At 33.3% G+C, this 17,669-nt stretch overlaps 1 protein-coding gene across 1 annotated transcript; it reads right to left on the bottom strand.

The window, feature by feature from the left end:
* Positions 1 to 6,372: 6,372 nt before the first annotated feature.
* LOC140750899 (ionotropic receptor 75a) lies at positions 6,373 to 16,197 on the bottom strand. Its single transcript, XM_073084625.1, has 14 exons — positions 16,062 to 16,197; positions 14,756 to 14,922; positions 14,400 to 14,550; positions 13,644 to 13,739; positions 13,494 to 13,573; positions 12,706 to 12,833; positions 11,873 to 11,930; positions 11,379 to 11,494; positions 10,684 to 10,892; positions 10,141 to 10,188; positions 9,236 to 9,420; positions 8,612 to 8,750; positions 6,943 to 7,105; positions 6,373 to 6,565 (listed from the first exon to the last, which is right to left on the bottom strand). Exons 1-14 carry the CDS (start codon positions 16,195 to 16,197, stop codon positions 6,373 to 6,375), a joined length of 1,869 nt encoding a protein of 622 aa, XP_072940726.1.
* Positions 16,198 to 17,669: the final 1,472 nt, after the last annotated feature.

Here is a 17,669-nt window from a genome sequence, read left to right as displayed (position 1 = left end):
TTTCAGCGGTTCACCCAATGTGCTCCAATATGACAAATGGCGTGCCAGAATTATGTGAAACATTGCCAGCTTGGGTTAGTTGAAGTATATTTTGGTAATAAATTGCTTTGGTGTTTCTGGTGTAAATTATTTACTTTTACACGTTGATTTAAACATTGATATTTAAAAGTGGGTGTAAATTCATATATTCAAAGTCTTGTTAACTGTTAATTTTGTACACAATAAGTAACTAACTTTAGTCAAAGATTAATAATTGTATTAAAAGAAAAAAAATATGATTAAAACATATTGTCTTAAGAACACGTCAATATATTTTATAAGAATAATATTATAAGCCAATATTTTACATCGCGCTGAATACGCTAAAAGTTTCCATCTCAAAAATATTTAAGTTCCTTTATTGTCAGCGATAGAAACACCGGACGGAGCGTTTAAATACCCATTATTCACGGAATATGTATTTCAGAATAGTGTCAGGACATAAAAATTTTATGCGTCATAAAACTCAACTCAATATTGACTGCGGGCGATCGACTGCGGACTTGAAGCGCGATTTATTGACGGCATACAACGCTGCCGCTGACAATAAAAGCTTTGCCGATGCATTTTTCGTTCATAAAACATCTATGCAATTGGTTTCCACGGTGCTAGCACATTCACGTGTACTGAAAATAAATATTTGGCAAACACGACACAAAAACGAATCGGGTGTTCGCATCTTTTTGTTTGAATCGTCGTGGTGGGTATTTGTTCGACGTCAATGGACAGAGAAAGAAGAATAGGGGTCTATTTTTATATATTCTCTTTAAAAATGCTTTAATAGAAATAAAATAATTTACGTAGCATTCAGGTAACCTGCTTTGTAAAAAAAGTTTAATTGCTACTGACTAAAAAAATATAAATTGTTATACACATCAATTAAAATCATAATTCATTGTGATTGGAATGTGATACATACACTTTTTAACATTTTTTTTTATTACGTCGTATCTTGAACACTGATAGTAGGTATATGTCGCGCTCCAAAATTCAAAATATGTAAAACGCCCAATAATACCATAACTATATTCATAATAATATGTGATGAACTCCAAATATTTAGATTCAAGGGTATGTAATTATACCAAGTGTTGAAGATTGTAATAGTTGTTTACCAATTTACATTTCGAAAAGGTACTCGAGCAAACAAAGCAACATTGATCTGCAAACAGTTCCCGGCATAGCGGAACTATTCACCTGTTTAATCCCTTTACCTCATGTTTACTTCTTCCCAATGCCAACGCCTCTGCTAACAAATCATAATCAGGAACGCGGGAACATGTAATTACGCTGCAATCAATTTCCAATTACAAACCCAATATCCTCGGCTCTATATTCACAAGCTATAAATGGAATTCAATATTGAGCGCCATATTCAATTAGCTATGAAAACTTAGACTAATACCAAATTAATTTGGCGCGCGTTTCTTTCCTACTTAATTAGTTTCTGCCGAGGTTCGCGCTCGTGAACGGAGAATCTGTTTCCATCAAGTATAAATACACACAATGTAATTGTTTTGTCTTTTGTTATTCTTCATGCGGTTAGTGTTGCATTTTGTTTTGATAGTTTGAGTTAAAACTTTTTAACATAGTCCTTGATCTCGTAAAGCGTTGGTCTCATTTTTTATCAGTTAATGGAAATGAGAAAATTTATAAATATATTTATTTATAAATAATAACAAAGTTCTTAATTCACTTTCCGTATAAAATGATAAACCAACACACATTTTATTTGTCCTATTAAATAATTTTATTTATGTATTTGAAATCGAAATGCGCTAACCTTAAACTAACGTAACCTAAGCTTAATAGATCTCATCCAACAATACAGTCTTAATTATATGAAACGGATGCTTTCTATTCTGTATGAATCTTCATAATCTATTACATACATGGACACATAAAGGTATGCAAAGACAACCAGATCAAAATCAGAAATCTAAATTTATCATCTAAATCTTTTCTGGGATTGAACTCAGAATGCTCTGCGTGTCAAACTGCTATCACAACCCTAGCACGCGCGTCCATGCATACCGAAAATATTTCAGATAGTACACTATAAAAAGAAGAATCATAATTATATCTCAATTACTGCGCCAAATTCTAGTTTAAATTAGAACATTCCTTAATTTATGCTTAATAATTGGGACGTAATAAGGCCTAATTAATTTGATCATAACATTCTGTTCGTGCCTAGGCAGAGTAGCGAAGTGCCAACTAACTAAGCTAACTCAGACATTTACGAACATTTTATTTTCTTTCAAAACATTCATCTATGTAACCTCAGTTTAATATTTATCTTGCTTGAGCCTGCAATTTTGCTGAATATGAAAATAATATCTCATGAAACATTCAGACAGTTCAAGTGACCTTAAAAAAATAAAAAGTCTAGAAAACCTACTTTATTAGAAAGTAATTACAAACGAAATAATATTTATTTAGAGTTCAAATATTTATCTAATAAGTTAAAAACAATAAAGGATTATGACATTATAATCATAAAAAATTAAGAGAAATACATTAATCACCTTTTCTACCCTACATAAGAACATTACACAACTCAAGACCCAGAAAAGAAACCTTAATTCATCATTCAGTCTGTCTGGCCCGAGATCGAACCCAGAACCTTGTGTAATAAAAGTTTCTGTAGGTTAACTATGGCGCTTCCCGTGAAAGGGTCAGCTTCCCATCCACGGGCGAGCGCGCCCTAATCCCTCCAGATTTAATCAGCCCTGCCCGTTTCGCCAATATGCTTCTCTATACGCGCTAAATTCTACGCCTCAGAGGATTTCCTCATCTCAAAGGCTGTATCTACAGTGCTACTTAACCCTGATCCAACATATATCGAAGAGTTGGATTTTGAGCACAACAAAAACCCAAAATAGATGGAAATACGACAAACTGATAAAACTCTGGTCATCACAGCATTATTTTGCATGGATACGGAAGCAGAAAAGATATGTTATTCGTATAACAATTGTTATAAAAGAAATTTCTTTGCGTGATCAGGCATTACTCTTGCGGACTGATTTCAAAAACTTTTTATGTATTCCTTTTTACTCCGACCTTCTTAGAAACGGTTTAGGAACTACGTCGGCATAACCAGGCAATTTTTATTTCTGCTTTATCTCAGTAATATGAAGAGAGTGCGTTATTATCAGTGGATCATTAATTTAAAATAAAATTCCAACCATCCAATTTGGATTTATTAATTTGGGTTTTAGGTACCCAACCCATCCCAGTGAAGACTTACCCACACCTAAAATAATCTTAATTTTAATTTGGCGACTTACAAGGTAATAAATGATAAAAGTCTACCGCGACATTAACCTCCGAGACATCCTGTATTACTTCGCTAACGTAAAAACATTCAAGATATATTTCGAGAGCAGCCTTATAACGAACTGGAATAAGAGCATTTTTAGCTTTGTGCTTAAGTATGAAATAACCCGGCGACAGTTTCCATCTGTATGCAAATGCATTTGTCGGCGGCGTGCGCGTGTCGCTGTATAATGCCATTATTAAACGTCCCGCCGTTTAAATTTTACCTAGTTTAGTATGGGAGAAGAGCGCACGAAATAATTTTGTTGAGTACACTTTAGGATCTCTTGATTGCGTTTTGACTGGAAAACTCGTACAGAGATTACTACTCTTCTTGCCCTGAAGATTAAGAACACTCTCAATCCACTTATTTTTATATACATTTACACAACGATAAGACAGATAGGGCATCTGATTAAAGCTGTCACGGTCACTTATGGTCATTTAAAAACACCATACTCGCTTATGCGTCGCTGACTTCAAGTTAAGCCTTTTTGCGACTTTTTTAAAGAATCCCATATCATACAGTTCCTAAACATCAGAAATGCAACAATCGAGAATTCCCAATTTTTTTATACTAATTAATATTATTTTAATATATTTACTATTACATACATTTCAAGAATATGTTTTTCATATCAGACCTTTTTGTCTATATTTTTGTAGAAATTAGTTACGCGTTAATTAATGCAAATACTCTAATGTACAAACAAGCCCATTTAACAGTTTTATAATACGTGTAAATGGAGTTACAGACCTACATTTACGAGGCAAAATGTTCACACTCATGTTACCATCTCTTTGAGATACTGACCCGAATAAAGACTTAACTTTAAAAAATGTACGGGAAATTCCCCAGTGCCCCGTTCCATTTTGGTGCCGACTTGAACCCGCGTATTTATTCAAGTCATATTTTTGCTTCTCTTGTACACGTTTTAACATATAAATCACCCGATTATTTTTATCATCGTTTCCATTTAAATTGTCTTTTGATTCCGTCATCTTCTGAATTATTATATTTATCTTCCCTTTGTTTAATTTTTTCAGTATAATTACAAATAAAAACCCATGAAGAATCGGAACAAAGGTAATACTAAATTTATAAAAACTGTTAAAAAGTATGTAGTTAAAAATATCTCAGATATTTTAATTATTATTATTACCGAAACGTAAATATTTAGTTCACTTCGTTGGTTAAAGTTCGCTTTGAAATGATCAACGTAGCCACATATCTAATAATTGGATTAAAGTAGAATATAATGAATAGTTGTGGTTATACAAGTAAAATCTGCTGATAAATATGGTAACTCGCCATCAATAATTATCAGAACCTACTTTGTTTTACTTTGTTTTATTTACATAGATGAAATATTCCTGTAAACATTGTTTTAAAAATACATAAATTTAAACTGCATTATTCAAAATATGATTATATTGAACCGGCCCGGGATAAAAGCTGGTAATAAAATTGTAGAGCGATCCATCAGACTCCATGAGATGAAATATTTTTCGCGCGAAAATAGGGAAAATTTTTACACTAAATAAATATTGCCATGACTGTCTTATTATAAAATATTTTGTTCTAACAGCAACGAATACTTGGATCAAGACGTAGTTTCATTTATCAGTCTGTGGAGGTCCACTGGATATCCAAAAGTGTGTAAACCTTCTTCTTCTTTGGGGCCGAGGCAATACCTATTTATGAACACTTATCCTTTAGATCGACATTTTATTAATTCTCACTTTTTTTTTACTAAATAAAAAATAAGTTATCTGAAGTCTTTATTATTAACACATTTAAAATAAAAATAAAATAGAAACCAGCATAGAATACTAAATAAACACTTTAAAAAGTGATGTACTAATTAAAACAATGTATGCTAAAGCGATGTCGTTTAAAATCTTAAAGCGTAATAAAAAGAGTTCTACTTAGTGCAGCATGAAGCCTTATTCAATGAAGGCTCTCGGGAGTAAACAAGAATTGATCGCATCATTTATAACGGTGCGATTTAGATAGCCTCGGCGACGCGGCTCCATTACTCACTCTACGGCAGATTCAGACGAAACGCGTTTTGGATTGTTTTCTAAAACTTTTGGATCTATTATGACCCGCGGTCTAGTTTCAGCAGCATGTGCGCTAAGAACTGTATTCTAGTCTTAAGAGCTAAGAAAATTAACTATTATTATTATTAAAGGTGTATTATTTTCTTCAAATCCTCGAAATCAAAATCCTCGAATTTGCGATAAAGATTCTGACAGACTTATTAATCATTTCGATTATACTATACTTATAGATAATACTTTATAAGAAGTCGAAGTAGTAAGTGATCGTGCAGTTTACTTGAGGGGAAGAAATCACATTTGTAATAAACTCCAAAATAGTTACTTGTATGGTGCCTTATTTTAGGGTGGTTGAGCGGTGTACTCGTGATCGGGATTAAATGTTAGAATCATAGTGTAAATTCAATTAAATGATGTAAACATGTTTACAACAATCGCTTTCGATCTGTTCTCGTATGAAGACATCTTTAGCCTGCCCCTTACTCACGGCGCGGGCCGTCAAACATCTTCCCTTTATTGTTTTTTTATGCTCCCCGGGAATTATTCCTGGGATGCGCCGGTGCTCCTGCGTTATATGTGCTATCACGGTGGGTTCGATCGTTTTTGCTGCCCAATCTGGAAAAAGAAAGTTTATGGCCTTGAAGAACATTCGATTTTGTGAATGAACTGTAAAATTTGTGTTTATTGTCTATTTTTGCTCTTTATTGCCTTTTAGATGGATGGTGATTGAGTTACGATCTTTATTGTTAACAGTAGGGTGATCATTTGATCGTGATGGCGTTGCAAAATTATATGTTCTTTATTCTTTTGATCTTTATAGGAATGTAATTTTATGAATTAGTAACTAAGTTAATAAGTTTTATCGTTTTAGGTCGTTTAGTTATCGTTTAGTCGCAATATCTGGTAGAAAATAGATGCGCTGCTTCTGAAGATCAGAGTACTTTTTTGTCATTACCTCTTGGACAAGATCTCCAAAGCCAATATCATCAAAGACAGTAAAATAGCTGCAGCAAGAAGAGCAAACGCGGGTGCGGCTTGTCCCAACGCAAGTGCTCGAGGAGTACTGCCAGAACATGATGGTATATAACCACCCACGCGAGCGCGAGACGCTGATATGTGGCCACGTTCTTGGAGGCGCATTAGGCTGAAATAAATATTTATAATGTTTCTTCTTTAAAATAAAAAAATATTTGAATCCGGCACAGACTAAAGCATACGTAAATTATAAAATTACTTTAAATGAATCATAGTTACTGTAATTTACCTTTAGAAAAATAATTAGTTTAATTTTTTTTTTAATGTTTGTTTAGATAATATAAAACTGAGACACACATGTAATTAAGCTTATTTTCGCAGACGCAACGCATAGCTTAATTATTGAAAATAATGCAAACATGCTCCACAGTTAAGTTTTAAATATTTTAAATCTCCATTTTAACATTAAAATTGATCTCAGTCTAGCTTATATTTTAACATATTTACGTTAAATTATGTTAAGTAAAATACTCATGTATTTTGTACCTCCAGATAAAGAACTTCCGATATGGACTGTTTTTCTGTGCCATAATGTAAACTGGAGCCGGGTTCATCATCTGCAAAGAGCCCAAGTTGCATAGATCCTCATCGTCGAAGGTCCTAGAAATGGCCTGGTACGCTGTGTAAGGTTCTGTGTGATATGCATAACCTGTATGAAATTAAACCGAATTTAATTATAATTCATCTCTTCACTCAATCATTGAAATTCACTCTACTTAAGTCCCTTGGTAAATAAGTATTAAACTCTTTATTATTTTTAAATATAAATTTGACAATAATTATTATATAGAAAATTTCTCAAATATCGAACTTAGTATAATTTACAGAACGATAATGAAAAATTGAATTGAGCATTAAGCACGTAATTTGAAGGAGTTAGTGTGCTATGGCTATCCGTAGTTAATTTCAAGTAGAACCAACTTGAACACTAAGTTGGAACGCCACGTTTACACAAACTTAAAACTACACAGCAGCACTATACTATGAATAGTGCCGATGGTGCTAATGGTGGTAAAGTCAAATCAAATAAAGTAACACCACATTATTATACAGAGTATTATATACACACACAGTATTATATATTTATGTTTAAATTTATATAAGGTAGTGAAGTATACACTTAATATTAATATTAACATCCTTATTTGTAAAGTGGAAGTCCTTAAACGTCAAAATCCCTACTAATATTATAAATGCGAAAGTAACTCTGTCTGTCTGTCTGTCTTTTCTTCACGCCTAAGCCACTGAACCGATTTAAATGGAATTTTGTACAAATATAGTTTGTGACCCGAGAAAGGACATACTCGTAGGATAGTTTTTATCCCGGAAATCCCACGAGAACTAGAGATGGCGATCTGAGATCGACTTTACTTATCCATATTAGTTGATCATCTATTCATATAAAAAAGAATGTTTATCTATATATCTTTTATTATAAAATCGTAAACTATGCATTTGATCAAGTGATGATCTTTTGCAAAGTTGTTGTCCAAGTTTGTGAGTTAGTCATGGAGACCAATTTTCGACAGATGGCGCCACTGTCATTCCAATGAAGTTACAAATTTTCTGTTTTATGAATGTAATATTATTTTTTTAAAACGCGGGCGAAGTCGCGGTCACCACTAGTAAAGGATATATTTTTTTATTTACTCAATCAGTTGTATGACCAAAACTGGTTACGTTACAGGTTCTTTTATCAATTTAGGAAGAAAAGAAATCAAAATTAAATCTAACCGATATAGTAGGAAGGACTTGGAAAGTAAGTTTGAAAATCCATCTCAGTTGCAGCAAACTTATGATATTGCAACTTTAAAGTTTCTTTAAGCGAATTTACATAACTATCGTTTGTCTTCGAAGTTTGTTGTAGTCTTTCTTATCCGTGTACTTTCTTTTATTATTTTCATGTAAATTAACTATGGTATTCCTTTTGCCTCTGACTTGTTATATCGGTTTTACCTCTGCTCTCCTGATATTACTTCTACGCGTATTTTATTCGTCATGTATGTAACAAGGGCGCAAGAATATTATATTTCAATTCACATTAATACGTTGAAGAGCATTACAGTACTAATGGAGTATTTAAACATGTATAATATAGAGGTACCAAATGAGCATGCTTTTCGTAAGTTGGAACGCCTCGAAAAAGTTCACATACCACCAGATCTCACAAGTTCAATTCCTTCTTCAACTGGCAGCAATAGTTTTGTGGAACGCTTTGCGAATTTCACTTTCTTGTCTCTGAGTTCATCTTCTTTGGGATTCTTAAAACCACTATAGTAGAAAAATCCTGGATTCTGCAAAAATAAAATTATTATGATTTTCCTTTTTATCTTTTTCTTTCTATCATCCTTTTCTTTCGTTCCTTGTCTGTGATATTTCGCGATTATTATATTTCGATACAATTTCGTAGTCGACTCTCGTCTCGGACGCCTGTCGCAACTTCCCAGTGAATAAATTTTGATGTATTCTATAGGTGAAACGCTTAATTTGACAGGAATTTGCGGTTAATTTAACAAAAAAGAATTTCTTGAAGTTTTGATGTTAGTTATAATTTGGAAGATTTTAAAAGTATTTTGTTTGAAGTAACTTGATAAATAATAAATCGCAAAGTATTTATTTGAAAATTTGCAGAATATTTAATTTCAAAATAAGAGTGACAAGTAAAAGTAATTAAAATTTGTGGGTTATGTGAGCAGATAATATAAATTATTAATTGTTTCCAAAAAAACAATTGCAATATAATATTTCGGTGACAATAATCATGAAAATCAACACCTACATCTAACCACCCTCTCGTGTATCCAATATCCTCGAAGACCAGCTCTAGGTCGCTGTTAATGAGGGCGTCCAGGTTGGCCAGGGTCGGCGCGGCCGCGTTGAGGAGCCAGGAGACCACACTGCTAGTGTAGTAGTTGTATAGTAACATACTGGTGGTACCAATGATGAGGAGGAGTAGGCGACGACCTGAGAAGAAACGAAAGGAACGATTATTATTTTTTAAACTAACTGTCCCCCGCAGTTTCACCCGCGTTAAAAATAAATCTAACAATATACTTATGACTACAGTTCTAAAAAATGTGTAGCCTAAGTTACTCTTTATTATATTAGCTACCTGCCAATAAAAGTCCCGTCAAAATCGGTCCAGCCATTTTAGAGATTAGCCGGAACAAACAGACAGACAGACAAAAATTGTAAAAAAAATTTTTTTGTTTGTACCGTATGTATATTCATATGCATGTAGTAAAAAGCGGTTATTTCAATATTAAAAACAGACACTCCAGTTTTATATATGTGTATAGATTAATTATTTAAGTATTCAATTTTATAGTCGTTATCAATGGGTGTAATTGCCTATCCATTGAACGTTTTTTCATGTAACTTATCTTGTTTTGATTTTAGTAATTTAAATATTAAATTCTTTGTTCGGCTTATTTGAAATCAGCTAATTTTGGCAAGACACTCAGAAAAATGTCGTAGGAGGGACTAATTATTAACATATCCAACATTTTTGTCTCCACATAAAGTTGAAGGTAAACGCAAATAGCATTGCGGACACCCGTCTAAAACATATTAACACGTGAGACATTCAGATGCAATTTATGCCAGATTCAATCTACACGTAGTTTCAAAGAGGGTTTAAGTTCCCGTATAAATTTAATTAGCACTCGTCTCTGAGATACTTACTTTGGCTCGAAAACGCTTCGTTGACTAATTGCACGCCATCTTCATACGCTAGAATAAAACGCATTTAATTTTATCTTGAGCTTTTAATTTTTAACTTGAAATATAATTTTGTTTTCTTGCCTATTTATAAAGTCATACTTTTTGTAACTGAAACGGTTTTCTTTATTAGAAACAGGTATAGTTATTTAAAAAATAAACCAGTAGTAATAGCTTAGAGGTTTAGTAGACCTCTGGGGGACTGGGATCCAAATCCTCTTCAAGACCGAGTAATTCTTCGAAGTTATGTATTTATTAGAACTTGCTTTGACGGCGAAGCTAAGCATCTCCAAGAAACCTGTACGCCTAAGAGTTTTATAAGGAGAATATTCTCAAATGCATCGACCACTTCGCATTTGCTTATCATTGGACAAAGTAACTATGTTTTATTTTTGGAGAATACTCATGTAAAACTACAATATAAGGTAAGGATAAACATTATTAGAAACTTGAATATTTAAGAAATTCAAATTGAATAATTGTGACGAATCACATTATTCCACTTACCCTGTTGAGCGATTGCAGCAAGCACGCTAAACACAGCGAAGTGTCCAGCTTGGGGCCTGGACTCCACAGCGCCAGCGAAGCCCAGCGCCACCACGCATATAACACCGAACGCTATGGTACACCACCACACTCCACCTGATAGTGGCGTCAGGAACCTGTTCTCGTAATCACCCACGCCCTCAGATGGGATCGAGTAGTAGAACTTCGTCCTTGGGGGTAAATTCATTTCAGTTTTGGAACAGCAAGAAGGTAGTTGCGTGTAAATACATAGGATAGAAAATTTTCTACGTTAAGTATATCTGACGGCATCTCCATAGCACCTGTTTTATGCAGTGTTATCACTACTCTATTCAGATTTGGTTAGTGAATATTAGCAAATAGTATCAAAGTGATATTGGCAGTTTTATTACATTGCTGTGGTTATACTTGTATTAAAGTATGAACCAATCAAAACTTTCTTTAGCTACTTAACCATTAAAAATTTAAAATAACGCAGCGATTCAATCAAATCTAATCCTTTTTTATTGAAAATTGGTTATTTACAGAGCTCTTTTTCTTTTTCTTCACAAGGTTTTTCGCTATGGAAAATAAGTTAAGAAATAACATTGATACTAACAAAATCACAGAAATTAATCAATATAGATGAGGGAACCTAATTAAATCCAAATAAGTGAAATGTTGTATAAGTAGCTTACTCAAGCCTCGTAGATGGTGGATGGAAAATATCCACCCAATCCAGCCACTGCGGGAAAATCCTTGCGCATGTACTGGATATGTCCTGTTCTCGCCAATACAGCGAGTTGGTCACCGCCTGTTCCGAAATATGTGTTATCTATATTATTAAGTAATTGAAGTCTGTCTGTGAATTCAATGTACGTGTCACAGGTGACTAAGATTTTATGGTGAACTTGTATCGTAACCACATTTACGAAATGATAAAGAACTTTGTAATAAGTCTGAGCATATTTCTACTTTAATAGTAATTGCAACCACATATATATCATCGTTGTCCTAGTCTAATCATTTAATACTGACACTGAGCCAATAGCTATAATTAATTTTATCTGAGGATTCTACTGAATTGTCTTAAAATCCCTCAAAAATATCAAGACCTTATTCCAGAAAATGGAATATCGTTATGTATTAAAAATCCTGCAAAGTGTCTTCATAAACATTTCGCAAAACTTACCAGTGTAGAATTTCTTATTGGTGAACCAATCCACCGACCAGCAATGGTGTAATTAAACCTGCATAAAAATATGAAAAATTGATGTGATTGAATGAAACACGGTTTTAACATTGATAAGTATAGAATATACTCTACAGACATAGGCTCTCCATTCCACCTGATGGAAAGAGGTCACTGCCGCCCAATGGTTCTATGTGAAGGAAATCACAGATGCGTTGTTCCGTGTGTGAAATAGCCACCACTTATGTAAGTCACCTGGCATCCACACCGTAACGAAACGCAGAACTGATTAATGCTAGAAGTAGAAGTGGCGGTGGTACCTTCAGTCAAACCATTTTGATTCACCTTACAAAGTTTTAATGAGGATACACACATATTCATTTTAATGATGTCGTGGCCTCAACACGTCTTATTCATAATATAGACATTTTTTTAAGAACGCCTGTCTTCTCTTTAAGATAAAGTATATTCTAGTTATATTTTTCAGTACTAGGTGATATTTTATGCTTAACAGACAGAAGTTTCCTGAAATTCCTTTGAATAGTAAAAATGCTTTAATATGCTACAGAATTCTGTACGTAATTCCTAGATATCATATTCTCAGAGTTCGTAGAATCCTTAAATTGGTTCCTATAAGAAGCTGTTACAGACTATAAAAATAATTTGTTATGTAGAGTCGGTTTTAATAATTTTTAGAAGCTGGAGGGTTTTTCAAAATCCGACGTGCATAAGTCGCATTGTATAGGTCAATATATTTTTGGTTAACTATCATATTTTTAACTTATATTACTTAGGCGGTTGTAGCTATTTCACAAGATAAAACTGCCATGTACCTGAAGTTATGAATTTCCTTAAGTATATTCAGTAATCGTGTGGTAATTTTGGTCATCGCTGCAACACCTGGAGTGTAGGGCAACTCAGACAGCATCTCTGGATGGAAGACTTTTGGCCGATCCAAAATCTGTACCAAACATCAAGAGGAAAAATGCTAAATGATATTACAATATTATACAAGTAAAAAATAATTGTATTTATCATTATTAAAGTATTAAGTGTCTAGTCAAAAAAATATTAAGTTAAATGTAATACTAAAATGTGATTCTCAAATCAAAAATAATATTAGGAGATCAACTGATAAATGTAAAGTTCATATTCTGCATTACTTTACATATTTCACATAGCACTCACATAAAAACTTAGCTGGTTTATCATAAGTTATCGATAGCTGTGGTAAAACGAGTTGGAATCATTGACATAATAACTAAGGATATGTTACTAGCGGGCAAATATTGAACATACAAAATACACCAATTGGTGTTTGTCGACTCCAGTCGCTCTCGTGCCTTGTAATAATTGATACGCGTAGAGACGCAAAATTTACGTCGATATTTTTCAACACAATGTCAAACACTAGTTGTCTTTTTTATATTGCTCCAATAGCTCTGTCCCTTATAGAATATCTGTCTATGTAGTATTCGCAATATGTAACTAAAATGAAAAATGTGCATGTGTGTGACTATGAGCTCGCGGTTCGCTCACTTTTTAGTGTTATTTAGTGGGCAGGTAACATATCTATAGTTTTAATATATCATTGGTTGAAATATAATAATATTCCACCCACCACTGATATGGCTCGAAGCGTCAAATTGTGGAAATCCCAGCGATCATAATATTTGAATCTGCTCAGCGAGACGCTCAAACCTGAAATTGTGAAACACGAATCAGTACCAAAGTGGAGAAGCTTTGAATATTTTATCTGTGAATTATTCACCGTTTTCCCGACTCCATGTCCCGAAGAAATTCTTCTCCAAATTGTTCCCCTGGATTTTTCCATAGTTGAACACGTCCATTAGCGTGTAATAGTTCCCTGAAATAAATTTTAATATTTTTAGAGTCCCCAAAGGGTAAAAACGGAACCCTACTAAGCCTCCACTGTCTGTCCGTGTATTACAGGGCTCCACCACTTGAACCGTGATAGATATACACTTATCATTTTAACAGAGTATGTGTAATGGTGACCGCTGTTACTTGTATTGTTACTCTATATTTCTTGTATTGTAGAGTATAATTGATAGGCAGTTCCAATATTTACAATTAGTTTTTTTTTTCGGTACCCTCTGTGTTCTTTCATTATTATTATTGTGTTTGTAATTCACATTAAAGCACAACAATTTAATTTGTTCTACCTCTGAAATAATGTCCTATAAAGCAAATTTCTGTATCTTCTATCACGTTTCCTTTAGATATATTAAAGATTAATTCCGCTTTGCAACTTGGTTTTCCTACACTTTCAATACAAATTAATGGGAATTTATTATCGTTCAAATGTTTTGTCATCTTGGCAATACATAATTTAAAAAAAATATATTGTAATTTACTAATATTTAAATTTAATAGAACAAAAATGAGTCTTCTGAGTCCTTCTCATTCATAGATAATAATTATTTTTAAATAATTATCTTGCAGTCATTATCACAAAGTTATATTCTAATAGTACTTAGGTCATCTAAAATTGTATACGTCTTACCCCGGAAACTAGCCAGAACTAAATCAGTGTCAATGCTCAAATTGAGCCGTTGAAATACTCCATCCAATCTAAGTTCAGTGGAATTGCCGTCATTCGTAGAGTCCATCAATAGCCACATGTGCAGGGAGTCGAATAAGTTAGCTCTTGATGCCTAAAATACACCCAATAGTACGAAATAAATAAATGGAAATAGATGAGTTTTCCTTGTACCATTTAGTGGAGTTCACCACGACCCTGAGGTTTCAAAAACTGTGCCTGAGATCTAATTTGGTATTCAATTTCTAGTGAATATACAATTACATAATGATGATGACAATACTTAATGATGATAATGAATCAGGGGTATTATTACTTACTTCTTCTAGAACAAATTCTACATTTTCACATTCTTCGTTTAATAAAACTCCAACAACTGCATTTTGATGAATAAGTGCTGTTTTCAGATCATTATGGAGGTTGTTAATATTTTTAACTGAAATCCTTATGTTATTGTTCATTAAGCGCTTAACAAAGTGCTTTTTATCTATAAAAAAAATGTTTACACGCATAACGTTTATTTTTAACACGTGATACTCTACAACATATTTCAGGAAACCGTTATGAAAACCACGGCATTCTTTTGAATGAGAATTTAATACTCATTCAGAAGCCTAATTGGATTAAGCCTTTGTTTATTTCAACGGAACTTTTGAATTGCATATTTTGTTTCAAGTTTTAGTGATAGAAATATTAATACTGAGATGAAGATTTTTCTTTTTTCTTATCATATCTAAAAAATAAACCTTCACAATTTAAATATCTGTTGTAAAAAGCCCTTCAATAAAGATATTTTACCGGCCATTAAATTATTTTTTAGAGAGTAACGAGACAATAAAAAAATTACGACCTATAAAATGGAACCTTGAAAGTCGTGTGTGATGATGGGTTTCAAAGTTTTATTGGCTTCAAAATTAATTTCGAATGCGAGCAAAGTTTTCGCAAATAAAAAAATTGGTATTTTTGAATTAAATTTAGAGAAAAGCTGACGTGAACCAGATATATTCAGAAGGGACCGGAGTATCTAGGAGTAATACTGTCAGGATTATATTCGGAGTTGACATGGGTAGAAATCTAGTAATATCGTAATGGATTGTAATATTTCATTTAGTGTTCGGTGGGGTGCAGCCTGAACACATCTTGAAACTTATAAAACATATATACAAGAAGGAAAAAACGAAAGAAAGAAAGATAGATTAATATGTATTACCTTAATATAGTGAAAATAAACAAAGTAATTCAGTAGTTTTTTTGTCCTAGATTCTTATGAAACCTTAATATCTCAAACATAGTTGAACTCCTGGTTGTTTAACTGCGATGGCATTTGATAGGCAAAACATTACACTGATTGATTAATAAAAATAAGTTAGTCTTAAGGAGTAACGAATTAGCTGTGAACAACCTCAGGTAGGAAACCAATCCTATCTTGACTTTTTTTAGATGTTTTTTGGCGGCAGTTATCATCAGACGCATGCTCATTTGTTACTTATATATGAAATGTAGTAATAATTACATTGTTCAATATTTTATTAAATTTTGTCCGTATAACCTTTGTATTCACAAAATCAAAGCGATCAGTGTAACGAAATTTATAAAATAGAAAATCATTTTCAAAAGTAAATTTACCTGCTGAAGTACTACAATCTAGATACACCAAGTGTTTCACGTCTTTGTATTCGAAGTAATCCAGCGAGACGCGGGCGTCGTCTCCACGGAGACTTAGAACTGGACTCAGGAGGAGACATGGTATTAGGAGATACATCTTTGTAACTGACGTTTGCACCTGGAATACAAATGGCAATTTAAATTAGCACACAATAAATTAGTATATTACAGTTGCATTTGTATTTGGATCTTGAAACAATGTATTTATGGCTCTTACTAATTATAATTGCGAATTACAAATGTGATTGTTTGTGCCTTTCCGTCTTAACTATGTATAGATGGCGGAAAAGTCCTGACACTCGGTTATGTAACCGTCAGGACTTTTTGTAGAAACATTGTCACGGGTTTATAAAAGGACATAAGGTAGCTTTCATTACGAAAAAAGACTATTTCCAAGGGAAAAATGAAAACTTCTGACCGCGGACAATGCCGTGGTAAAAGCCAATTTTCTCTAACTTTACTTTCATACTACTACAGGAAGACCTCTGTGACATCGTAAACATAATATACGTAGAAGATTCTACGATTTATCGTTCAGGATTGAAATACCTCAAATTAGTAAAATCATGTTTAGAAAGTGATTACGTGTTTTTCGTTGTGTTGTTGTCAATGCTAATGTACAACCACAATGTAGATAATATCTAAGTTATCAAAATTAATCATAATCGACTCAAATCTCAAAATCAACTATAGTCAGCTAATATTATTCAATCTGTGTTTAATTAAAGTTTAACATTTCACTAAACATTTAAAGTGTCGAGTGATCGTACTAACATAAGGAACGCCTACACTAGTTCTAGATCTTGTTCCAAAGGCACCTAAACCACGAAACGCTACACTTCAAACGCGTCCGACGTGTAATTAAATCTGTAATTTCCAAATTGAATCACACCTTTCAGTAATGGAAATGGAAATACACTAATACATTAATGGACAATTTCAACTTGCAAATCCGGCCCCGATCTGCGAGCCGAACGAACGCTATCGAGTGATTGGCAAATTGCCGATCGCAGTAATGATAGTACTTTAGCTGTCACACATATCAAGGTTAAATTAAATTATTTACAGAGTAATCGCTTGTATATCGTGCTTCATTTATTATTTACAGAAACACATCAAAACTCAGTACCACAGGTTGGGTTAGTAATACCAAACCTACTCAGGCATAACTGACAGGTGTGACTAATCACCATTATTAATAATCAACCTATCCAAATTTTACCCAACGAAGATAGACATTTGAAAAAGTCTAATATGAAAAGTTTTTCTTTGGTAGGCAATCATTGGATAGATTGATTATTAATAACTGACGTAAAAGTTATCAATCGCGGATATATAAAAAAGATTGTGTAGTGAGACAAACGGAAGTTGTAACCATAGATACGAGATGTAATATTACAGATATTGCAGATAGATACGACTTAGTGAACAAAATTATCTGCAAGTCTGCAAACGTTCGCTTGACTAAAGACCTCAGCTTTCAATATTACTAATGAACTAATAATGTTGTGTTCATCGTTTCGAGCCAGATATTAATTAGTGGTTTCTCGGGTAACAGACGCTTACACT

Source organism: Epargyreus clarus, unplaced genomic scaffold, assembly GCF_041222505.1.
Source record: "Epargyreus clarus isolate Ecla_fem2 unplaced genomic scaffold, WU_Ecla_fem_2.2 ptg000021l, whole genome shotgun sequence".
Lineage (NCBI taxonomy): Eukaryota > Metazoa > Arthropoda > Insecta > Lepidoptera > Hesperiidae > Epargyreus > Epargyreus clarus.
This window is presented reverse-complemented; position numbering and strand designations above follow the sequence as displayed.